At 37.5% G+C, this 26961-nt stretch overlaps 1 protein-coding gene across 1 annotated transcript; it reads right to left on the bottom strand.

The window, feature by feature from the left end:
• Positions 1–58: 58 nt before the first annotated feature.
• LOC100371662 (extracellular calcium-sensing receptor-like) lies at positions 59–26252 on the bottom strand. The gene is made up of 6 exons (XM_002732021.4): positions 26130–26252; positions 25404–25575; positions 4748–5912; positions 3456–4144; positions 2999–3122; positions 59–2221 (listed from the first exon to the last, which is right to left on the bottom strand). Exons 3-6 carry the CDS (start codon positions 5625–5627, stop codon positions 468–470), a joined length of 3447 nt encoding a protein of 1148 aa, XP_002732067.4. The 5' UTR covers positions 5628–5912; positions 25404–25575; positions 26130–26252; the 3' UTR covers positions 59–467.
• Between the last annotated feature and the right edge of the window lie 709 nt (positions 26253–26961).

Raw genomic sequence — 26961 nt, 5'->3', positions numbered from 1 at the left:
ACCAAGACACATAGAACACGTCATGGGTGTATTTACAGGTAGGCTATAGAACAAAATATGTGTTCGAGGTCGACCATATTTAATGAAGTTTGTGACGATAAAGCACTTGATATGGCCATGCTCATCGGACATACCCCGCAACGATAACAACTTGTGTTCCCTGAATATTGCTCATTTATTTGTCAAATAATACGTATACTCCTGAGCTGTGCATTTACTATATACATATCACACCCTGAGGAAACAGGGCAAGCGATTTCGGGTGCATTTTATACACATTACTACCAAACACCCTAACATCTACACTGTACATTAATGAGAACACCTTTACTCACATGACATTGAATAATTTGTAGCGATAGATGAAACATTTTGATACAAAGAGTGTTCATTCCAAAGTACAACTATAGTATTCCTGTGTTCTTCTTGAACGGCAACGGCGTTACAAATAAACAAAACAAAAAACTTTATAAGGCGGCTTCTATTGTGACATAAAACCGGTCAGTCAGTGAAGATTGTTCGTTCGCTGCTTCGTCCCTGCGGCGTTCAACTTTGGTATTTGCCGAGGTGTCTCGAGACCTGTTTGTCTTTTCTTTTAGGACACACTTTGAACAATCGCAACGGAATTTTTTGAAGAACTCATAATTTGTGCTGGGCGTCAAAAATACTTCATCATCCCCCAGTTCAACCGAACGTCGACCCCCTACTGACGACATAGAACATAAACATTTCTCACTAGGTTGTAATAATTCGCGGCTCTCCATGATGCCAGTATCAGGAACCGTAGTCGTAGAGACGATAGCAGCGGACTCGGACGCTGGGTGTGTTATTTTCGGTATATTGTCACTTTCTCGCTGCCCCTCCATGTATTTTTCGTCCCCATCCTGGTAATCTGGTATCTTAATTGACGATGAGCTCACGAGATTAGTGTGAACACCGACGTTTGGTAATGCCACGGATCCAATTCTAAATATGATCGGTAAGTTTTTGCTTTCTGGATCCGAATCACTTTCACAGAAATGTTGAATTTCATCTCCCTCGTCCGCGGTGACGTCAATCGGATTGTCTATACCCCCATTTTCGTACCGAGGTTTGGAATATATTTCTTGACGTTTTGTTTCCGCTGGTTTGCTGTTTTTGCAAACTTCGATCCCGCTAAAACTAACCGACGATGATGACTTGTTTTTTCTCGAAAGTTTGTTGTTGTTTTGCTGCTGCCCACCGGCGTGTATTCTTAGAGCATCCGTGTTTGACATTGACTGCGTTGAGGGCGTTTTCCGCGCATCCACCGCCGATGATACTTTTTTCGCAGAGTGCTGCATCGTCATTTTTCGGACGGCTTCGGTTGTATTCAAGCTTGGCTTGAATAAGATGATGTAACACTTGGGGAAAAAAACGCAAAATAACATCCCGTAGGCTGATGCTAACATGACAACACATTGTGCGATTACTTTGTGTTTACCAAATGTCCACAAAAAAGCAGGAAAATATGTCAACCAAACGACAAGATAAACAAACATCGCAAACATAATGTGTTTCGACTCGTTGAAATTCTCCGGGAGTTTTCTTGCGCGTAACGCGAAACCCAGACAGACGCCCGCTATCGCCCAGGTATAGAGAATCAGTATGATGTTTGCCGACATGGTGACGTCAACGCACTCCACATACGTCACTGTTTTTGATATCTCGTTATTATACTGGACGACAGGCGGGACCACGACAGACGTAATGATGTAAACCAACAGTTGAAACGCTACAAGAATTGTGGCAACAAGCAGTTGCAACCGCGTGCCCATATAGCGCTTTCTTTGTAGAGACGTGGGTAGTTTAGCTTCAAAGATCGTCAGCACACGGTGAGTTTTTACAAGTAAGATAGAGACACAACCTGTGAATCCGCATCCACGTAGGGGGCTCTGTAGAAAACACTGCCATCTGTTGGGCAGACCAAGGTAGAAAAAAGCACTGGAGAAGCATATAATAATAAAAACAAGTAGTAGAAAACTCAGTTCTCGATTAGATGCTTTTACAATAGGGGTGTTGATATGTTTTATGAATAGTCCGATTACGACCAACGTCAAAACATCGCCTATCACCGCCATCGTGACCACGGCTATCCCACCGGCGTCGCCCCATGCCATGTAGTCTAATGTTTTGGCTTTGCATTTCGTCTTGTTCATATTGGACCAATAACCAGCAGGACACGACGTGCAGGTAGTGGACCCTACAGAGACAAAGATAAAGAGGAAAACAGATAACATTTCATAGAGACCGCGCCCTCTAACGACGAAGCAATTATGTGACGTCAAAATGACGTATTTGGGTGTATTCAATGTTGTTAAAATAGTCTATCTGATTATTGTGTAGTGATTCGTTATAATTTAGGATATGGCAAATGTTTAAAAACTATATTTTGTTGGTTGTCCAAAAAACCGGAACCGGAACGTGTAATTAAAAATATTTGGAAGCAACAAGGACGTCACAGTAACACATCGACCCAAGACATGAAGTGCGCCCTCAAGTAGAAACATCGTAAACATGAGCTTTCTGCCTATTGTTTCATCCACATTAATAGAATGAGTGTACACACAACTGCAAATTGTGATTATAATAAAAAAAAAATAATATTAATAATATACAAACTAAGTCCATTAATGCAATATTACTTATATAAAACAACCCGTACGCCCAAATATTTTTAATTTCACGTTCCAGTTCAGGGTCCGGGTTTTTTTGACAACCCATTTTGTTATTGACTACAGATCAAACAAAAGAGTCGACGATGGTGTTATGAAGGCGCTTTGATAAATAACAGTACAGAGAAGCGCCATCGTGCGACCGATGAGTATCGAATTTTCATTTCCGATTAATAAAAATCCCACTGCTGCTGAAAGTGACAATTAAATACAATATTGCCCGGTTTGACTGGGTGTTATAATTTTATTATTTAGATTTCTACATGACAACTCGACATTCCCCTACAAAACGTACGTAGTCTGACCTGTAGTATTGGAGATCTCTCCGTCCATACACGGCAGACACTCGAAACAGCAGCTAGGAGCTCCGGGGATGACGCCCCTCCTCGATCCAGGATAACATGCTGAGCTGCAGACAGAGACAGGCACCTGAGGGAAACGAACAAAGGACGTAAAACGAATGTGTATAGTGGTTTAAATTTTTATGTAAAATACATGGATAACTGTTATAACACTGACGTGTGAACACAACAAATAATTACGATGTGTCAATTCCAGAAAACTTGAATCACAAATTAACACCAAGTATAGCGAAAATAGATGTCACGTGACCTATCTTTTGGTTTGTCAAAATTTAATGGGCAAAATTATCGCTGACAATGCAAGTTATAAACGGTGAAATATGTAACATACTCATTCGCGTAAATGGCAAATGTTAGTAGTTAAAAATAATACAATTTAAATATGTTTTAACCTAAATACCTGCTTGTTGACTTGCCCATACGACCACTGAGCATTGCTTGAGTTCATAGTCAACTCTTTGCCGCTGGGGGCGCCTCCATCATACAAACCAATTTTGATAAAATCGACGACTCTGTCGGCATCAGAAGATTCCTGCCAATTGACGATATGATACATGCCACTGACGTCGCCGTCATCGCTAAAATGGATTGATCGTCCATCAGTTCCGTTGAATGTCACTTTTGATATATATTTCAACAGTTGCCATGGTTGCAGATCATTGATATCGGGACAAGCGCCATCTTCCAGCAAACCGCCCCCTTCTGTGCAGGTGCGGATATTTTCGAGGGCATTGGCGAAGGCATACACTGCGAGGTACGTTCGATACGTCCCCCACAGACCTGTTGATTTGTAGGAAGGAGTTTCAGTGATCGTGTTCACATTGGAACAAACCTGTTTCTCGTCGGTGGTATTGTCAAGCAGTTGTAAAGTTTGTGGAAGTAAACAGTCAAACGATGTCTCCCAGAGTTCTTCTAAAAATGGATTCACCACGGTGCTCCCGAACGGTCTCAGTTCTTGAAGATATTTACCAAAACCAGGGATCTCGCCAAGAGTAAGCAAAATGCCCTGAGTTCCTACAATAATGGACGGGTCCATCGCCGCTATCTCGTTGTTGTCCGCCCATGCTTCACTGGCGATCCAAATACGATCTGAATAGATGAAAATCAATAAACTTTGTAACATACGGGTAAAGTCAGATTACATCAAGTACGAATGAGATAAGTCTGACTGTAATCGCAATTACATGCATATTATCAATAATATCAAAACTCTATTACGTCATCGCCTTATAAAATTTCATGATTATCGGACCAATTGCTGTTTAATTTCCGCTCAATCTTGAAGTTTGGTCGTAAGCATATAAATGAAGCAATCTAACTGACATAATGAGATCATTTTTTGCATATACATTGATAGAAATGTATTGGCATACTTTCAAAGGGGTAAAACCTAAATTGAAGGCCCGTCTCATTTACACATACACATCAATCGCAATTCGTATACTAGGTCGTAAACGCGACGTCAGGGTAACATTTTATACAGTTGTATTGGCCACGCGTTAAAATAATATCCTGCAACACCTAACGTTTCCGAGCAATCCATGATCATAGTGATTTTGAAATTCTGTGTTATGAAATAGAATAGAATGAAGATTGTAACTAAGAACAAGATGACGACGTAAAGCATCCAACAAACAAACAAACAAGAAAATCGCATGTATGTTGTCAGAGTGCAGTTCATGTACTAATTACCTGTTATTCCCTGCTTGGCAATTTCTTCAAAGATCAATTTAATTTTCGCCACATGAATAAAAGTTACTATAACTTTCGCGTTAGGATTTTCCATGATGGCTTTAACAATTTCCTCTATTTCTTCAGAAGTTGGATAGGAAGATACGAGCTTGCGAAATGCAACGCAGACGTCTTGCTTCTCGGCTTCGCGGATGAATTGTTCAATTCCTGGTCTGCCGTACGAATCATCAGCGGCAATGGTGCCGACCCACGTCCATTCAAAATGACTGACAACGCTCGCCATGGCAACTGCTTGCATCGCATCACTCGGCACTGTGCGGAAGAAAGACTTATAGAGTATTCTATCGCTAAGTAATCGACTCGTTGAACTATAGCTGATCATCGGCATATTGAAAATCCCAAGAACACTAGCTACCGAGATGGAGGTCGCCGAGTTACTCGCTCCGACGACGCCAATAATTCTCTTTTCATCGGCGGCGTCAGAATCATCGTCCACGGCATTGGCGACAAAATCGATCGCTGCTTCCAAAGACTTCGAAACTGACGTGCATGTATCCCGTATATCATACCCAAGGGTGATATTGGGCAAAATATCGCCCCGTCTATTGATTTCATCGATGGCGTATATCATGGCCTGTGATCTACGGAAGCCCTTGTAGTCGAAACCTGCGCATATCTCCCTTATCGGACCACTTTCTAGGTTACTGTCTTGAATTTCAATGCGAGAGTGGAAGGCAAACAACCCACCGAGCATCACATCGCCTGGCTGATATATTCGGGAAGGGGCGCTTTTGTTTTGGCGTGCACATGATACGGCAAGAACAGAGAAACTTATAATCAGCCAACCTGTATTGCACATGTGAGCTCTGCGTGTAACCATACTTTTGAGCGGTGTCGACTACGTTCTGTCGTGACGTGTGGTGAAGACCATTTCAAGTAATATAGTCTGATACGCGTATTTGGAAAAGTATAAACCACAATGAACACACTCTATACTGTTGAAACACATTTCGAAGAATAGCGGCAAAGGCGTGAATGAGTTCACTTCAATTGGTTTTCGGTACTGGCATTACTGTCATCGCCGCAGTTCTTTCTTGGAAACCACGCCTAATGTCCGCCCCTTGGCGGCTATGTACTCTCAACGGCGCGGCACAGATAATCAGCCCTGCAAAGAAAACGGAACGTATTATCGTTAATAAAAAAAAAAACAGGAGACATGAATCGACACATCAGTGCCATTAATTACGCTACTTTATTATGTCATAGACAAATCAATAACAACGACAAATTTTGCTTGGTGCAGTTAATTTATTAATTTATTTTTCTGCAACAGAATAAGTCTGTCAGTTAACACGTGGCCATTCCATGGTAACCGTCATCTAAACTTCTTTTATTCGTAAACGAATGACGTCGAATTAAACGTTAAAAATCGATCACAAATGATCGCTAAACTGTCCAAACGTATTCGCTCTACAACTTACACAAACGCACATGCGCATTGGATTGATGGTACGTACTATTAATTCAACTTGCATTAAAAAGTCCGTATTTTATCGAACGAATGAAAATATAGTTATGCAATTTGTGGACCAGGGTACACTACTGAGCACGTTACGGCATATATGTTCAATGCATTATTGAAGAGAAATTCATATTGTTTATTTTACCTTCAAATAAATTATATGTTCATTTCTATCTATGTCATCAAGCAAATTTTTGAAAAATAAAGAAATCATTTCACCATAGAAACCAGCGTAAACAGGCCAGTCTTGACTATTTTCCATCACATTTTGGACTCGAAAAAATTGTTCGGTGACCCCATTTTTTCAATTTCGGTTTCCCGACAGTATGAACTCCTAATATAATGAAAGTATGACTAACATGAAATATACGTAATTCAGCGCAAACCTCCTTAACTAGTCTTAACTAGACCCGCTATGTTGTGCACACGCGCTCATTGCACGCTTTTTAGGTGATTATTCCACGGTCTCTCAGATGTAGGCAAATATGCGTGTGCTGCGCCAATGTCAATGAATTCTTGGACATTGAGTGTGATACAACCGAGAACCGCACTTATGTTTGTCAAAACAAAACTAGTTCATAATATTAATTTTCAAACTCAGAAGGGGCAATATATTTTACACGCGTATCATGAAATATCGACTGCAACCGAAATTGTTATCTTATCTAAGTGATCGATTTACATACTGAGAACCTAAATTGAGAGAGTCCGCTATCATTAAAACGTGGAAAAACTGTATCACAGTAAATCATTCAACAATTGAGTGGTAATTCACATACATGTACATCATTCATATTTAAAGTTTTCAAAGTACAAAATGTTTCCAAAACATATGCAGAATAATCTAAAAAGCGGCCATTTTGGAATTATTCCATGAATAACTTATAATACCAATATTCAAAATTCTCAAATTGTTCGTGATAGCCATATGTTGCCCCCATAACACTACATATTATTTTTAAAGCATGGATCACCAAACAAAATTTAGGGATATGATGGAGTGTTTCTGCCATAGGAACCGATTCCCGAATTAGCGTCAGACGCAATGTAATTCTATTTGCGCATGCGTAACCTACCTAGCAACGGGCGAGGGTAGGACAGAAATATAAAAAGTCATAAGAGCACCGGTAGACATGCGACATACTTTAAAGAGTTTTGTTTAAAGATAGCGGAGTGAATGTGGGTGGGTGCAAATGAGGACAGCTAAAAGAATTATTTAAGACAGCTGAAAAACATGGATTTCCAGTTGAAATAGAGGTGGTACGTGTGTGTTTCAAGAGTAAAATATGACCGTGAAATAGTTTTTCAACTCCCAAAATACCCGCAAAAAATATGAAAATATTACGTTATAGTCAAAGATAATTTGCATGCTCGTTATTCTTGCTTAGGCAAAATAGTGTGTAAATCCGAGGCTGGTAAGAGTTAGTTGAAAGATGATGACAGTTACCTTTTGTCCTCCCTTCCGGCTTGTTGACCCCAGGTCACGCGATATGCGCAAGCGCACAAACGATGAACGCTCGCTTTCAATAGACCATTTTCCGTTCACTGCGAGAATCACGCGTTATGCGTGAAATTGAACGTCAAACAAGACAAACAAAGGTCATACCGTCGTAGCGGCGTCAAACATCTATCTCATGAGATTCGACAAACGCGAAAGTATTTTGGGGGACATTTTCATGGTTAATAATGTGCTGTACACATTTGATGATAGGCAATTTCGATGAAGTATTAAGGGTATTCGAAAGCAATATTCTTCTGTCGAAGATCGGCCGGTTGATGTGAGCTACGAAATAAAGAAATTCAAGTTCAAAATCAAATCGTTCGATTTTTGCGGCAGACGTTCGACGCGCGTCATTCATGCAACTCGCAGTTGAATGGAAAATCACCTATTCTGGAACTCCCAATTGTAAACTTTTCAAAAAAAACATTTTTGATCAATGTTTGAGATCGTTTTGTGGGAAACTTAGTTTATTCTTATTTCAGAAATTTGATCATTACAGTGACGGAACCCCTCTTACTGGATTTCAAGGATTTCAGAGTTGTTAATGGGTATGTAGATAAAAAGGCATGTTGCTATACGCTTTTCTTGAATATGAAATACCCACCACGGGGAAATCATCTATATTGTTGTGTATTGTAAATCCGTACGATCACTCATTTCAAACCAATCTGGCAAATAACGTGACAATGCGTTTAGTTGGAAAACAGATATCGTATTCAAACAGATTGGCATGGATGGCACACTGGGAAATAAACCTTCTCGCTTTAGGCAGTGGTGCCACCTCTCATTGTTTCGATTTTCCATCATTTCATGTAAGATTCTGTCCCCTTGTGGGCAGTAAAAAGGTTTTATTCCTGTGTGTGATGTATGTCCATGAAAGGTGTTCGGGCAAGACGTGGTATCGACGTCCCACTGGCGTAACTGATACCGGCTTTGCTGACGCCAATGATACTGGCCGTATACTAGTAGTTATCTCAAGAAGGTGGTTCCACTGCCAAGTTAAGTAAATGCGCGTGAGTAGAAAGAACATCGGCGTCTGACAGCCTATAGCAACGGTCGTCACTAAGTGAGGCACTGCCCAGTCTGATTAAAATGAGATCATAGTTTTGGTTTCATTGTTTGTTTGCTTTCTCATTGTTTTTAAATATGTATTTAATTATTTCTTATTCGTATACTCAATTTTATTTTATTTAAACGTATTGTATATTGGCTGGTATTTTGTTTAAAAGCTTTGGTAATCACCGCGGCAAAATACCAAAAGGTATATGTCGATAGTTATAAAAATACAAAGTAATGAAAAATACATTTTAAAACAATACAGGCCGTACAATATATAATATGTTACGTCGTCCACGGTGCATACACAAACTCAGCGTCTCTATGTGCACAAACAGGTTCGTTCACGGTTCGACTATCACTGTTTTACCATAACGTAGAAAGTAAACAGAACTGGAATGGTAAATGATTCAAAGTTGGTCTTTAGTTTTTCCCATTATGGAGGCGTAAATTACTAGTAGTATGTTACCATGCAGGTGATGGTACTGTTTGATGTTTTTTCTTAGAAACTAAACAACCCATTCATGTGTGTTGCTTACGAGGAGTTCAATTGTAGTATGAGATATGTAGCTGGCATGTTATTTTAGCCCATTTCGTAATTTCGCTAATTCAAGATGGCGCTAATTTAAATATATAAAGATATAAAGTGCCAACAATATCATTTAGTATATATATATATATATATATTTAGTTAGTTTGTGCATTGTGCATCTAATTCACTAAATGGCTATTTCTACGCGATTTACATTAATTCTGATCGTACTCGAGTAAGACAAGTTTTACACTGAAATCTTGCTTACAACAATATGATTAAATCTCGAACTTGCGGATTGATACATAAATCGGGGCGTTGGTTACCAAACTGTATAACACAGATAACTCGAAAAAGTTCGGTTTTGACAAATGTCTTTGACGTTACATATGCAGATATCCGCATTAGTAACTTAAATATCACAATGATGTAATTGCTACTAAGTTATTTATAGACTATTAGTCACTAGTGTAATCGGCTTAATGATATACGGATCAATTTGTAATTATAGTAATTTAGTTGTAGGTTGTAGTTGTAGGCAATTATCCAACTTGCCTTACTTGCCTAATCTTTCTTGGGATTTTCTCTCACGAAACGTTGCCGTACTACGAGCACGACATTCTGGAATTTCATATTATATTAAATTATGGCATTTTCCATCACAATAAAACCCTACAAAATACAATGGTATGCACAAATTCTTTAGTAACCGCAAGTCAAATCCTAATTGTGGCGTCATCAAAGGTACGGGACATGTTAAAAACCATCCGACGCCCATCATCTAAGCGCTCAATTAAAATAAATCCATAAGAGATAATGAAACCAATATTACAGGATACCTTTGCCGTTTCCAAGCAACAGTGTTATGGACGATTATAATCTCCCGAGAAATATATTAGAGTGATGATTTATTTACCTGCAAAAGGAAAAAGACAGGGCTCCTTCAATATGAACGAATATTCGTGTCACCTTACCTATTACTGCCGCTTATAGTATTCTGATTTTGCCGTTGGAACGAACATTTTTTTTATCATTATTGACGTATTGATAATCTGTGTTCAATCACATATATTGTTACTTGAAATTGTTGGCACCACAACATTGAATATGTCTTTGACACCGTGCCACTTTTTTTTTTTTTTTTTTTTTTTTTTTTTTTTAAATCATCCCTTGAATAATGTTTTTTAATTCCGTTCTATTGGCGGTAGAACATTTTATTTGTTTAGTTAGTTAGTTAGTTAGTTTAATAGTTAGTTGTTCAGCCGAAAATCGATTGCTTGATCAGTAACTATAGATCAATAATGCGCACGGCGCTCTTGGCATATCGAACAAATCGTAACGTGTATGCACGTGACACTTGATCGGACGTGTTTATAGCAACTTACAGTTTAAATACATTTAATCAAGTGTGGTATGAATTTGAATATGCCTAAGGTGCATGTAGTTTCGTGGTATAAAATAACACATACATACACAATATATAGCTTTGTATAGCGTCACCGACACAGCCTTGTTAGTTTCGTCGTGTAATTGTCGCTCTCTATGTAGTGCATTTCCCCAGGGCAAACGTCTTAACCCTTTTTAAGTTTGACACAGTTTACAAAATAATATTACACATGTACAAATAATTTCCGTATTTGAGGAGGAAATTCCGAATAAGAACTGTATGTATGAAAAATGAGTTGCCCATTGGTCCAGAATTTACCAAGAATTTTAAAACCATGAAAAATGCGATTTTTTAGAATTATGAAAATATTATGGATAGTTTTGTTATTAGCTGCAGTCACTTAGATCAACAAATATTTTATATACTATTATGAAAAATTCAATCAAATGTTAAAATTGTCGACTATGACACCTACAATAACGTGTGTGTGTCGTATAAGTCACGAAATAACACTATATAAAGTACACTTCACATCACGTGTTGGCGATAAAATATATAATTTGCGTTTGACACCTATAAAATATTCAAACACGTAACACGATAATCCTAACACACGCATGCGCAATTTATTATATATCTCATAAGATGTACTATAAACGTTTCTTTTAGCTAGCATGGATTTGTAGACGATTTAACTTAGAATAATTGAAGACGTAGCAACCATTCTGACATCAATCTTTTAGATTAAGATTTCTGCTAATTCTATAAACTTGATTGCAGTCCATCAATTGGATTTTTTTTATATCATTATTCATTTTCTAGATATTCAACATTAGTAATACCAACTTGATTTTCCAGCAAAGGACTGTGGGTAAAGTATGATTTTATCTATATAAAAGTATAAAATATGTCAGTCATTAAGTCTGTCACAGTGTAATAGAAATGATGTCCCGAAAGAAACCAATGCAATATCTTATATTATAATGCTATTATTCAACTTACATAATTTGTTAATTCATCTTTCTCAGAAACCCTTACAAAGTCCTTTGAGCTGTGTTTATTTATTTTCTCTGTTCTGTAAATATCTTACGTTAAATTGTTGTGTAATGGCTAATTGGAAGCTGCAAGAGCCGATCTTTTTTCTCCGATTTGTATTTATCATATAACTTTTCCTGTGTCATAAGCGCCAATTTGTAACGGACATCTTTAAAATGTGGACACTAAAACCATGGCTTATACGTTATAAACCGACCTTGTACATTAAATCACTTGCAAGTAGGAAATGATGGCTGCGGGGTTGTGTTCGCATCTCCATAGGGCGTCATCTATTGAAATTCAGTTTTGTCAAGCGATCCTCGGGGATTATGGTACAAGGTGACAACATTATCAAATATATTGTCAAATACGTGGCCATCATATAAGCCAAGCCTCTCTCTTACGGTCCCTCACTGAAGATTGTATGTGATACTTCCCATCGCGTAACCGATGTTAATGAAATGACTACTCGACCCATAGTTTTCACCTCACATGTTACGTGACGTTGGCCTTGTGTGGGGTCGCTTTGCCCGTGCAATCTTCTTTATGTGATTATATTTAAATTAAAAAAATGTTCACAATCACAGATATTGCCACTTTAATGAAAGCGTTTATCATATGATTCAATTTTCTGATTGACGAGCGGTTATTGTATTTTTCAAATTGAAAGCACTCCTGTCCGTTATATTATACGACTCAATCAGCTCGAAAACGAAAGTGTACGAAATGTAGATTATTTCGTCTATTCTCCCTATACACGCGAAAGAGCAATACGTCATTATGTCGGAAATTTTAAAAAAACAACAAAAAAGACCGACGAAGATTAGAACTGGACGGCACCTTGCCCTGCAAGATAATGTAATACTCTAAAGTCAACTTTGTGTTTTTGGTTATCGCCTGGGGTTACCAATATGTTCTCATAATACTGTCAAGCGCCTATCAAATCTCGTCATCAAATCTCGCCATCAAATCTTGCCATTAATTTCACAAAAACGCATGTCGTCTGTGTGGGAAAAACACGTTTGAATGAAACAACACATCAAAACAACAAACGATATGTAAGATATATAGATGACAGCATAACCAGCTCGTGTCAGCAACCGATCTTCGAGCCGAGACGCTGTGGAACGTTGCTTTTAGGAAACACGTCACAGTTTACGCTAGAAGCTAAAATACCTTGTATGTTGTCATTCTGTATACTTCAAGAATATATTCTGATATAATTTGAAATACTAAACTACCATTCTTTTGAACAAAATAATAAAGACTATGAACGTGGATTGAGTTATTGGTGCGTACCATTAATTATGAAGTGAATATTTATTTGCAACAATCATTAATTCACAAACCAGTCTTATACTGTGTTCATGATATCGTTATTCACGCTTAGTGACGGAACAAGAAATATGGTTAAATCTTTCGTGAAATTTTTCTGTGATACGTAATTATGTTGTTTTTTTCTTCGGCAACTTCTCTACAGATTCTGTGGGGTTGCAACTTTCACTTATTAAACTGAAATGCTATGCAAGCAGAGAAAACAACACTGAACAACAACAATAGTTCTAAAGCAACGGTCACAGGGATAACAACTTCCCTGGTTGTTTGAAAAGTTGCCAGTTGTCTTGAATCAACATCACGGCAACACTTTGTTTTCACGGCAATACATTTTTTGTACATATTTAACTCGATGTAGAGCTGAGATTGTACGATTACATTGATAAAGTCGTAAAAAGTTGAACAACTCAAAACAGTTTTTTAAAAATATCTCATACTTATATTTATTTATTGAAATTTGATTTTCTAAAATTAATCATGTTTCTTGACTGCTGTGAAACAATGCGCATGATTATGTATGAGGTTCACGTCGCACAGTTGTGTTGGCATAACGACCAGGTTTAGCGGTTCCACGATTCTATTTTGACGACTGTGTAAGTACACTTAATCCTTCATTCTTTGGTATTATCATCCTTATATCTCCGACCCCAGGAATGCATAGTTGCGAAATCCAGGCCAACTTGAATTTTAAAATTGACAACTTCCCTCCTACGCTTCTTCCTAATTATATACAGCTTCAAGTTTTGAATATGCCATGGAGGTAAAACACTGTTCTTTACCTCCATGAATATACCAAACCTACCCTGCATAATTTGATTATTCTTTTACATCGAGGGTATCTCTGCTACGCATGCTATCCCCCGGTCTGCGCGATTGTTCCCATATCAATCTCAGACGTAATAGAAAACACGTGCATTTTCTATTCACGCATTATTAGAATTGCGGCGTGCAATCAAAATAACAAATATAACCGATATAGCAATCAATATATCACAAAAAAGCTACGTTATTATCACTGCTATTCAAAGCATATCGATCACTTGTTTGGCAGACTAATTAAAAATAACAATTAAAAACAGCGTTTTCGTTTAACATACATGCTATCACCATGTGTCTAGAGACGGATACACAGAAATATTAGCCAAGATTGAATATCGTGTATTTATTAAAATAAGGTCGACTGACAGCGATTTTTTATTTACAAAATCACCGTCTACACGTTCATATATACCATTCGATCGCGTATTCTTAGGCCATGTGAGGACGGGGGGGGGGGTGATGTACAACAACACGTGACAATAAATTATTTCATTATATAAAGTACTTTCGGATGCTGTTCATCATGCTGTTCATTTTAGTTCATCATGTACATTCGTGAGGACGGCAACGAGAAAATATATAGCTCTTTTTTTGAAGCAGAAAGCTGCTAAAGTAAAACATTGCTTTAGGAAACACAATAGTGAAATACGTAAGCAGTAAAACACCCAGTAATGAAACTCAACATTTCAAACAGAATAGCATGTATAAAAATTTAACATAACCATGTCACCAGCACATCTTTACTCAACGTATTGAACATCGTGCTTAATAGCTGTAGATCCGAGTTTGTTTCCTAGTTCAGACGGCCGACGTCCAGAGCTAATGAGCCAGTTTCGGTGCGAACAATAATGCATTTGTACTACCACTAAAGCTATCATTACGGAGGGTCTAGTACATGTTACTGTCAATCCAATGTGTCGTTAAATTTTATTATTATTTCCCGAATAAACGTTACAATCACAACTTGGAATTGTCACGTGGATATTATAATAACATGATGTTAGTTGAAAGGTAATCGTATTTGTCAAGAGAATATTGGTATACATTAAAGGCGGTCATTTCATAAAATGATACGACTGATTTGCATAAAGAACGCGCATTCCCATACCTAAGACTTGTATGTAGTGATATATCACTGATACCCTCGTGGTACTTTTTATTGTCTTGAAGTATTTTTCTAAATTTGGGATTTTAGATAATAATTTAGGATTTTTTTAAAGATTGAGTTTTGTACTGTGAAATAATAAAGCACATGAGTTGTGATTATGCGAAGATAAGTATCGGATTGAGGCGGACAGATGATAATGATGTTGTTAGGTTGTAACGGGTGAATGATATAGGTATCGGATTAAGGCGGACATATGATAAAGATGTTGGGTTGTAACGGGTGAATGATATAGGCATCGAATTGAGGCGGACAGATGATAAAGATGTTGGGTTGTAACGGGTGAATGATATAGGCATCGGATTAAGGTGGACAGATGATAATGATGTTGTTGGGTTGTAACGGGTGAATGATATAGGCATCGGATTGAGGCGGACAGATGATAAAGATGTTGGGTTGTAACGAGTGAATGATATAGACATCGGATTGAGGTGGACAGATGATAATGATGTTGTTGGGTTGTAACGGGTGAATGATACAGGCATCGGATTGAGGCGGACAGATGATAAAGATGTTGGGTTGCAACGGGTGAATGATATAGGCATCGGATTGAGGCGGACAGATGATAATGATGTTGTTGGGTTGCAACGGGTGAATGATATAGGCATCGGATTGAGGCGGACAGATGATAAAGATGTTGGGCTGCAACGGGTGAATGATATAGGCATCGGATTGAGGCGGACAGATGATAATGAAGTTGTTGGGTTGTAACGGGTGAATGATATAACCATCGGATTAGGGCGGACAGATGATAAAGATGTTGGGTTGTGACGGACGGGTGAAAAGGGCATCGGACTGGAACGAGCAGGTGATAATGACATTTTGACAAATATTTGCATTTATATGCCACTTTTCTGTCAACATCCATTTATTACCATACTCATGCATGGTTGAACAGCTATGCCATACAATGATAACACGGATTGAGTATTGTAGTTGTCGTACGAGACTTGACTGGATAATTAAAATCCGTCGAAACATCATCTTTTGGGAATATCACGACTACAATCATAGAAAGTAGGTTTGATATCCGCAATGAATCGTTCTCGCAGGGGAGTCTAGAAAAACAAGTTTGACGAGGCCTCAGTCTATAGCCGGCACGCCAATCAACCCCACAAAGCTTTCAACTATAGAGATCTGAATTGGGTTAATTTGAAATAACAGGATCTGTCAAAGGTCCGTTTTATGTGGGTGTTATGATGCAACTAGACGCTATGACAAAATGCTGAACGACAGGGTAGTGTGCTGCATGCACTGCACTGCACTACCTCAGCCTAGCTCCCACGCTAGCGTTAACGTTGAAAGCAAAAGAACTTTGCCAAATACTACTCTACGATCAGGGTACAACATGTAACATTATATTGTACAATACTGCAAATCGTATGGTTCATATATAAGCTAAATACGACCAATTCAAATTATAGTCTTGTGGTTTTCTTGCGTACGGTGTAAGATCCTTGTCGGTTAGTTGCTCAGCAAATGTTTGTCCTAATGATTTTTGTCTGGAACACCTATAACCTCGGCATACATTGCTGTTTTTTAAAACGATTTGTTTCCAAGTGCGTCAGTTTGTATGCAGGCCAATTTACAATGATTTGACAGAACAAACAGACCTGTTTTGTACGCTGTGAGTATCGCCAAACAAGTTCGTGTGCTCGGCCATTGATAATCAGCTTTATTTTAGCGAAACCATGAGATTCGGAAGAAATAGTTGTGCTGAGTTTTGATGTTCTGAGAATCCAAATAATCTATGAAATCGTCGATAAAATAAACATCAGTTAAACATAGTTAAACCCATTCTATTCTTTAATGTTTTGGGTTTTTCTCTTTTTGTTTTATTTTTTTTGTTTCGTGGGAGTCTGTGTATTATTATCAGAGTATTTTTTATGAAATATGTAATCATTGTGACTTATGCCAGAATTGAATTTTATCTCATTCAATGTACGGGGATTACAGGGATATAAAAAACGAATGAAAATTTTCAGCTGGATTAGGAACTCGAAAGCTAATATTATTCTGCTTCAAGAAACGCATAGTCTAGAAAAAAATGATCATTTGTGGTGCTCACAGATTAAAGGTAATGTGATATTTTCTCACGGGACGGGGGGATCAAGGGGTGTCATAATAATTTTTAGAAATATAGAATGCGAGGTGAATAGTGTTATTAGGGACTCTGAGGGTCGTTTACTAATTATTCAGATAACCATTGAAGATAATAATTTTCTTATTATAAATACATATGGTCCGAATTACGAACTTGATCATTGTAATTTTTCAAACATCGTTAACAAAAATCTACACAAAATGAATATTACCCCTGATACTCAAATAATTTGGGGGAGGTGACCATAATTATGCATTGCATATTGTTTTGGATCGTAAAGGGGGGAATCCAAGAGTATGGCGGCGATCATTAGATTGGTATAATAAACTAATGGAAAAATTTAGCCTTATTGATATCTGGCGTATACAAAACCCAAACTCCCGTTGCTTTACATGGAGTCGTTACAGACCTGAACTCATACAGAGTAGAATCGATTATTTTTTGATTAGTGAATCATTGCAATCTTCTGTGTTATCTTCTTCAATGAAACCAGGATTGAAGTCAGATCATTTGGCAATAACTCCCTCCATTTCAATAAAAACATCAAAACGAGGGCCCTCATATTGGAAATTTAACTCTAGTTTAGTGAATGATAGCGTGTATATCGAACAAATCACATACAATTTCCCATTATGGTTACAAAAATATAACAATCTGAGAAATCCTCTTCTAATTTGGGATTTAATGAAATTTCGTATAAGGGGTCTTACAATTACCTATTCAAAGAAAAGAGCTGCAGAAAAAAGAAAGAAGATTCAGAAACTAAATGTTGAAATACTAGCCTTGGAATTGGAATATAATTCGGATCCATCGGAACAGTTGTTGGATAGGCTTGAAGGCAAAAGAAAATCACTAGAAGAAGAATATGACTATATAACGGAAGGGTGTATAATTAGGTCGAGAGCAGATTGCTTCGAATTTGGGGAAAAAAATTCAAAATATTTTTTAGGCCTAGAAAAGGCTAACCAGACTAAAATTCAGATAAATAATTTATTTGATATATCAGGAAATATAATACATGAGGAAAAGAATATTTTATCAGAAATCGGGAAATTTTATTCAGAATTGTTCCGATCAAAAGTTGTGACTGATAATACAAACATTGAGACATGTTTTAACCCATTGAGACTTCCCCATTTAAAAAGATTCTGACAAAAATCTTTGTGAGGGTCCAATTACATTGAAGGAAGCTTACGAGGCTCTGCAAAAAAATCCAGATAATAAAACACCGGGGAATGATGGTCTTAGTGCCGAATTTTATAAAACATTTTGGGCTTTGGTGGGACCATGTGTGGTGAAAGCATTGAATTATGGGTATGAGGTGGGTAAATTATCAATTACACAAAGACAGGCAGTGATATCATTGCTCCCTAAAGAAGGAAAGGACCTCAGATACATTAAAAATTGGCGCCCCATATTGCTGTTAAATTTGGATTATAAGATTGCGGCTAAATGTGTTGCCTTGAGAGTGGAGAAAGTATTACCCTCCCTTATTTCTGAACTCCAGTCTGCTTTTGTTAAAGGTAGATATATAGGTGATTGTGCACGTCTGATAGATGACCTTGTGAATTACACAAAAGACAGGAATATACCTGGAATTTTATTTTGCATTGATTTTGAAAAGGCATTTGACTCTTTGGAATGGCAATATATTTTTACTGTTCTAAAGAAATATAATTTTGGGGAGTCATTTATTAACTGGATTCATTGTTTCTACTCTGATATCTCAAGTTGTGTAATGAACAAAGGCTTTTCAACTGGGTATTTTAACATGAATCGAGGTGTAAGACAAGGTGACCCTTTAAATCCTGCTTTGTTTATTTTAAGTTTGGAACCTTTACTAAATGCTATATCTGAAAATAATAAAATAAATGGTATTCAGATTGGTCCAAATCAAGTGAAATACACTGCTTATGCAAATGATCTCACCACTTTTGTTAGAGACTTGGCTTCTGCTACGGAACTATTTAGCAAATTGGACTGTTTTAGTGCTGTATCTGGGCTGAGGGTAAATGCGGATAAAACGGAAGCAATGTGGATAGGTAGCTGGAGACACCGAAAAGACGAACCTTTAAAATTCAGATTGTGTTAAAATTGTCGGTATATATTTTTCATATAACGATGATCTTGCGACTTCAATGAATTGTGAAAAATATCTTGTGTCAGTTGGAAAGCTTTTACATTTTTGGGTTTGTCGTAATTTATCTTTACTCGGTAAAATACAAGTTATTAGATCCTTAGCTATTTCCAAATTACTGTATACGTTTAACCTTATTTCCGTTCCTAAATCAGTACTAGTTAAACTCAACTCGATGTTTTATAATTTCCTCTGGAACGGTCCTGATAAGATCGCCAGAAACACTGTGATTGGTAATATGTTAAAGGGGGGTTTGGCTATGCCGGATTTATTGAGCATGTGTGTTGGAGCAAAAGCAAATTGGGTTAAAAAGTTTTTTGATAAAAATTACCATCCATGGAAACAAGTTTTTGATTGGTATCTTAATTCGGTAGGTGGAGCAAATTTGTTGTTCCAGCGTAATTTTAATAGGGAAATGTTACCGATAAACTTGCCACCCTTTTATGAGTCTGTTCTTCATGCATGGTCGTCAGTAAATTTACATAAACCCCTGGAAAATCTTCAAGAAATCGCAAGTGAGATTATTTGGAACAATCAAAATATTATTATTCAAGGAAAATCTATCTTTTATAGGGAATTGTATAACATAGGTATAGTTTATATTACGGATTTATATGATAAGAATGGTAAAATTCTGTCTTGGGATCTATTGGTTAATCGTTTGGAAGCCACGGCAATTTTTTTTTAAAATGGTTTGGTCTTGTGGATGCAATTCCGAAAACTTGGCATATTAAATGTTCTTATGTTGTTAGACCCACTCTCCCGGTAAGTGTTCCTAGTGATTGTAAAATTATAGTTATTAGCAAAATGTCTACGAGAATATTTACCCAAATACTAGTTAAAAGGAAATTCCCCCCCCCCCGAAAAGCGAAATATACTACCAAAATTTGTTTCCTACTATAACTTTAGACTGGAAAAAATTGTATGCACTTCCGTACAAGGTTACAATAGAATCTAAGTCACGTGCATTTTATTGTAAAATTTTGAGAAATATTCTATATATTAATTTTATTTTATTTAAAATGTCCCCAGCTTATGCATCATCTCCCCTGTGTACTTTTTGTAAAAAAACAGATGAAACTTTACTACATTTATTTGTAGACTGCCAATATTCAAAGGAGCTTTGGGGTAAAGTATTTCATAACTGGGGCAAATTTTTAAATCTAGACAGTCTTCCAGATAAACATCAATTACTACTTGGGGATGGAAATGTTAGTACTATTACAAATCAGGTTATATTACTTGCTAAACGGGCTATATACACTGCTAGGTGCCAAGATACCTTACCCAGTTTCATAGTATTAAAACATTTAGTGTTGAATATTTATAAAATTGAAAAATATATTGCAACTCGTAAAAATATTATGGAGCATCATGTTAATAAATGGGGTGATTTTCCAGTCGAATAAGTCAAATTTTATGTTCTTTACTTTACTTTACTCTGATAATTTGTTGTATTTGTGATTGTGTTGTACTTTTAGTTCTGTTTCCTTTTCATGTATTGTTAATTGAATAATAATAAAGAAAAATAAACATCAGTACGCCAATGTCTATGTCAGTATGTGTGTGCAAATATGTATTGTATGTATTAAAATTAATCTTTTTAATATTTGTACTTTTAAAGACATAACACGAATGATGGAGACAAATAAGATGAGTACAATTATTGTGTTTTTAAGTACACATTTTTAGACGCGGTACTAGTTACATAAAGTAAATATTTCAGTAGTCAAATAGACGAATAAAATTACATGTTATTGTGTGTTTGGCGGTCCATAGATTTAAAGCCATAGTAGACGTAAAGTGGCTTGCCAATAAGCTAGCAAAATGGATTTGCGGGTAAGATAGAGGTCATATTACTATCACGGGGTAAATTCTTCTCTCTGGGGTTCTCCACACGTGTCAGGGGGGAACCTCGTCTCGTCTCTCTATCGCGTCCCCTTGAGGTGCGGGATCGGGAAAGTCTCTTAGGCTTTACAGTCAAATAAGACACACACAACGAAATACGTTTCAACTCTCGTCTTAGTCGGTCATTCGTGCACTCTATAGAACACAACGCCCTGGGGAAAAGTCCCCAAGACTATCGCAAGGCTGACTCAAGACTCGCCCAAGACTGCGTCTCAAGACTCGTCTAGCCTCTCCAAGACTCTCTAGGACTCGTCTATCGTGGTGTACTCGCCAAGACCAACTAAAACAACTTTATTCACTTTCAAAACCTTAACCAATTACAAAGCAGTTAAAAGACTCTAAGACGTGGCCTTCAATCATACAGCCAATCACACTAAGTACTGAATACGTCATATCTTTTGATTAATCGTTCACTACATTAATATCTACGAATACTAACTGTCAGAAATAGTAGTCCGAATAGCGACGGTTATCTCGTAATTAGTTCCAAATCACTGAGCCAAGTTCCGTCCAAAACTTCACATGGCCAAAACGGCACAGGACATAACACAGCCATTCAGCTAATTAAGTCGATCAACAGATACGCAAAAACAAAATCATCACATTACATCAGAGGTTCGACCATGGACATGCATGGTTCGACTGAGGTGGGCGGGGAGAATTAGCAGACTTACACAAGCGTGGCGTGTTGACAAAAACAACCCGTTTTCAAGAACAAACATATGCAAACAGGCTGACAAAATATGCAGTATAGGCAGAGAATCGGTTTATTCCCACAAACACAGATACGTTGGAATACCTAATAAGACAGCTGCAATTCAAAATGACATGCACACCAAGTCAGAAGACAATCTATGTTAACTGAAGACGTGGAATATGAGGGGAAATAAACATCCTATGACAAGGAAACGCTTTTCACTTTCTCAAAAATGAGACAGTTTGAGTGTAAGTAGAGTTAATTGGACCAATTGCTTGGAAGGTGGTCTGTCGTTGTCAAATATGCAATCATGTCTATTGCTAGTTGTTTCATTTTCCTTTAATCACTTCTGGTGATGTCAGCGTACTCATCAGAACGCCAAATCAAAACCATTGGTTGTAGACATTGGAATGAATACTTCAAGTTTGAGAGAAAATGTCTATACAGTAAAACAGCATCGCCAATATTAGAGATACATGAATGTTTGGAAAGAATAATGTCGATTATCTGAAATTTGATCGCGATCTTTTCAACGAGATTGTTCATATCAGTGACGTAGATGTTCACAGAAAACTCAAATTCTGAACTATGGGTAAAATGGAGAGTGTCTCACTCCCGTCTATTTTATGTATCGTTCCGCGTTGGTCAAAGTATTCAGCATCGCTGCTAGTATGTGTTTACCTAGCGTTTAAGAAACGAGACAACTTACAAGCTTCTATTATTTTGGCTTGTATATAGTGTGCTCACACAATTGTTGTCTATATGATGATACTACTATTGTACTTTTGGGTCAGTACCCTATTATAGGAAATATACATATTATTATAATAGAGGTTTACGGACGTCTGAAGCACCGCCCCCTCGAAAGAGTTAATAATAAATTAAGGTCACGTTGGACAGGTGGCTTTGTTGAAGTAAGGTAACATTCGATCCCCATGTTTTATGATGTCACCACCCAGAGCTCAGCAAGTCAGCAATTTACCACCAAAACAACTTAATACACATTTGTTACCAGGACAACAAAGCATATATACTTGTTTTGGATTCTTGATCGTGTATTACCTATATCAAGTACTATAGTTACCTTTCTTCTTTAAACGTGATTATTGATCTGATAATGCTTTCCAGCTCGTCTAAATGGCTTTCAAGTCTAATTAAACCAGTCAATGTGTGGATGAATAACATGTTCATTATTACATACACGTCGATGAGGTTGTTATGAAGATTTGGCTTTCCATGTGTATATAATGTCTGAATATTATCAGATAAAGACAGATTGAAGGTTTATATTTTCCCAAACAAGTTCATGAATACTATATAAAATATAATTCTGAATCAGCGGATTGCAATCACGCTCGGAGAATTCAAATTGTATTATGTTGTTCTTCTTTGAAGCACGAACGCCGCGATGTAATATCTTGTTTGTGAAATTCTTTTTTTTCTTCACGTGTTCCCGTCGACGAGGCATGCATTTTTTTCGTAAAATTCCTTCTCGCAAGAAAAATACATTTAAGTTTGCCTGATTGGCCCCAATTAGAGCGTAAATACCGGTAATGAAGTCATGGTACAATGAAACGGGTCGCTCTCTCTAACTGTCTATACTGCGCCCGACTCTGAATGAAAACGCGTTCTGATAGGCGTATAGATTCACTGGACAACTTGATAAAGTTATAACAAGAAAGAAAGCGTTAGTGGTCGGAACCTCACGGGCAACAAGTCTGTTGTTAACGTGAACTCGCCATCGACTTTTTGTGTAATTAAAGACATGCCTAACCATTCAACTTTTCTTGAACTTAAAGTTTTTGAAGTAGTTGTTCGTATTTTCTTTTATCCGTGGAGGTTTTAGCGTCATCCGAGTCGGTCACGGGTGAGACACTCACGCGTTCCAGTCTCCAAGCTTTCGGTAAGGCAGCACCGGAGATATAAGCGCAATGGTGGACATACCGATACTACGGTTCATGCGCTGTTTAATTCAAAATATTGCAAAACAGCTAGATTTGTTCATTCATAGTTATTGGCACATTGCGCTTTTAGTCTCAACAAGCAAAATACATTCGTCATTTAATAGAAAAATTAATGTTTCAAATATGCATTATATATATCATGAAACTAAAACAGTGAACATGTAAAATGTTTCCAATAGCCCAGAGTACTAGTACTAGTAATTTACTGAATATTTTTCATAGATGAACTTTGTAGTAAAACAAACAAAACCTTGTTGCATCCATATCATATTTTTTGTTCGTATTCAGCCAGCTGTGACTAACGCGATTTCGCTCACATTGTTCCGTGTACGCATTAAATAGTAACATGAACTGTTTTCGCTGTCTTTCTGACGCATTACAAAAAGAATGACTGAGATTATTTACAAAACGGTTTAATTATGCATTTATATAATAACGATCCATGATTGGATCACTGAGTGATTGTTTAGGAGATGGCGTGACTGGCTAATCGGCATGGATCAATCAACGATGACGACTTGACGACAATACAGCACAAAGTACGATAAGCGAAATACGGCAGGGTTATGGCGGTCCGTCCATCAACACAATTAACGCAATATGCTGGAACCGATGCGTCATTTTCTGACAGATTTATATTCTATTTATATACGATTGAACCGATAAATAAAATATATTCAATAACAGATCGATAATTTGCATAACTAATTAACTAGGCCTAATCGAGGCGGAAATATTTTTTTCTTTTTGTCAAAATATGGATTTCACGGGGAATACATATTTAATCAGCGTGAAAAGTCTACTTATATTTCAGTAATCGACACGTTAAAAAAACAACAACAGAAAAGTCAACCGTCTTGAAAATGTCGGACATTGTGAATTACGCCTTATAGGTCTACTCCATCAAAACTCAGATGCGTTAATGCATATACTGTCTTTGAGTTGAATTAAACTCCACACTGCCGTAATCGATAGCTGATTGAAAGATATGCCGTATTCCGTGTAGGTTTAATTGTATGTGATGAATATTCTAACCATTTAAGGACAATTCCGATGAATGGTTTAATCTTGTATAGTGACTGTAGTAAGACTCGTCCATCATCGTAAGTGAAACTCTCAGTGCTGTGTATATGTGTGTGCGGGGGGGGGGGGTATCGTAAAGAATATCCAACACGCTTGTCCTTCAAGTTGTTGTGTTGTAATACAGATATCTCCATGCGAACTACGTTTCAGTCCCAACGATGCCGGTGCTGTCCTCGCCTTAACGATAACTCTATTATGTTAGGGCGGTTTAAAGTCGACGCCTGACAAGGGAAAAAATGCCCCATTATTTGACCCAGCACAATGACACCCGACCAATCACAAAAGATTCTTTGGTGCATTGAACTCACAATCGACGAGAAATAAAAATTAAAAAAATGATCGAGGTAGTATTTTAATAACTAGCACAACTTTTGTAGTGATACTTAGAGTAATAGATGACGTTTCTTTTACCTTAAACTGCTTTTCTTCGATGCGAGTCAATTCATTTGGTTGTAGTCAAACTTAAGCCTAGCCTCGTATTAAATCACAGTAGTTGAATTAAGTTGACTGTGATTCAGTTTCGGCCAGACTTAATATGGCGGCGTTCGTCCGCAGACCACTATATCGTATGTTCCATGGAGTTCTGCTGAAAATCAACAGCAGTGTAATGTATCAGACGTAAAACAAACAATTACGTCACAACGAAACCCCAACTCTGTCTTACTATATCGTTGACCAACTCATGCCACTGGTTTATCGCACGACTCCGACATTCGTTGAGAATATACACGGACCAGTCATTTCTCGGAACCAACGGAAATTGTTCGACTGCGTGGGTAACTTGATCAGTGCTTCGTCTCGAAACTGGTCCAGTTAATAACCCGACGTTTGAGACTTAATAGATGACACATGAAGAACGATGAACAGCAATTCACGTGCTGACCGGCGTGCCAGACGTCGACTCTAGCGCTACAATACGTGTATGACTGTAACCGTAACCGTCCATGTGAAGGAATGTATTTTCCTATCCCAATGATGACGTTTTGGATAACAAAAGGTATGGCATAAATAGTTGTAAACCTGCGACTATACAATACGCTCAACAATGAAATAGAAATAACAATTTACTCGCTTTCCTATACCATCTCCTTAAATACGGACAGTTTATGTTTAAGAGTGTCAACAAAAGTCACTTACCAATATGAAACAATCTCTCCTCTTTATACCAATCCGTACCCTTAGTTGACCCCTTAACGTGCCTGGAATCTAACAGGTTGTCGATAACAGCGTGACACATGTATATAGCTGGATGTGTTAACTTAATTGGACTGAATATTGGCGCGCTTAGGTGGCTTTAAGAGGGCAAGGGTTGAGCACGTTTCATTCAGGTTACGACGAGTTTTTTTGTTGTGACACTCTTTCAGACCAACAAAGTGTACGTCTTTATTCATAGGGTTCTATGGACCACGCCTGAGTTGCATTGCTCAAACAAGACAGGAGTGCAATTGAAATTGGTATATGGCGATGGTATTTAAATAGTATTCCCGATTGCTATGTACGGACATAGAGCATAGAAAACATAGTATACAAGGCAGTGTAGTAAAATAACACGTACGTTATTACAATGTGTTGTGCGCTGGTTCGTTTTTTGTGGCCGTCAGTGAGATCAGCCGATTCCCCGCGGGACTATACCGCACTACTGCTCGTTCGCTGAAATTGTTCTTTAACAAAACGCTTATAATTTCAGCTTGCCATTGTGTTACTAACACGGTAAATATTATAAGGTCATGTAAACCAGTAAAACATATAAGGACAATGGAACCCCGATGTCAACTAAATGAGTAAATGTCACTCGTCACCTATTACAACCAGTGAGCCTGCATTCCCCTATAAATAGATAAAGTCCAGACTCCATGTAATATTGAGGTGGTGGATAGTCAGATGTTATTCCATATTATTGGCATATGCTATGAATAAATCGGTGTGTCAAATCAACTTACAGAGAATAAATGTATTGTAAAAGTAATAT

Source organism: Saccoglossus kowalevskii, chromosome 10 (assembly GCF_978046115.1).
Source record: "Saccoglossus kowalevskii chromosome 10, keSacKowa6.1, whole genome shotgun sequence".
NCBI classification, from domain to species: domain Eukaryota; kingdom Metazoa; phylum Hemichordata; class Enteropneusta; family Harrimaniidae; genus Saccoglossus; species Saccoglossus kowalevskii.
Note: the sequence above shows the minus strand (reverse complement) of the source record. Positions and strands in the feature narration are given on the sequence as shown.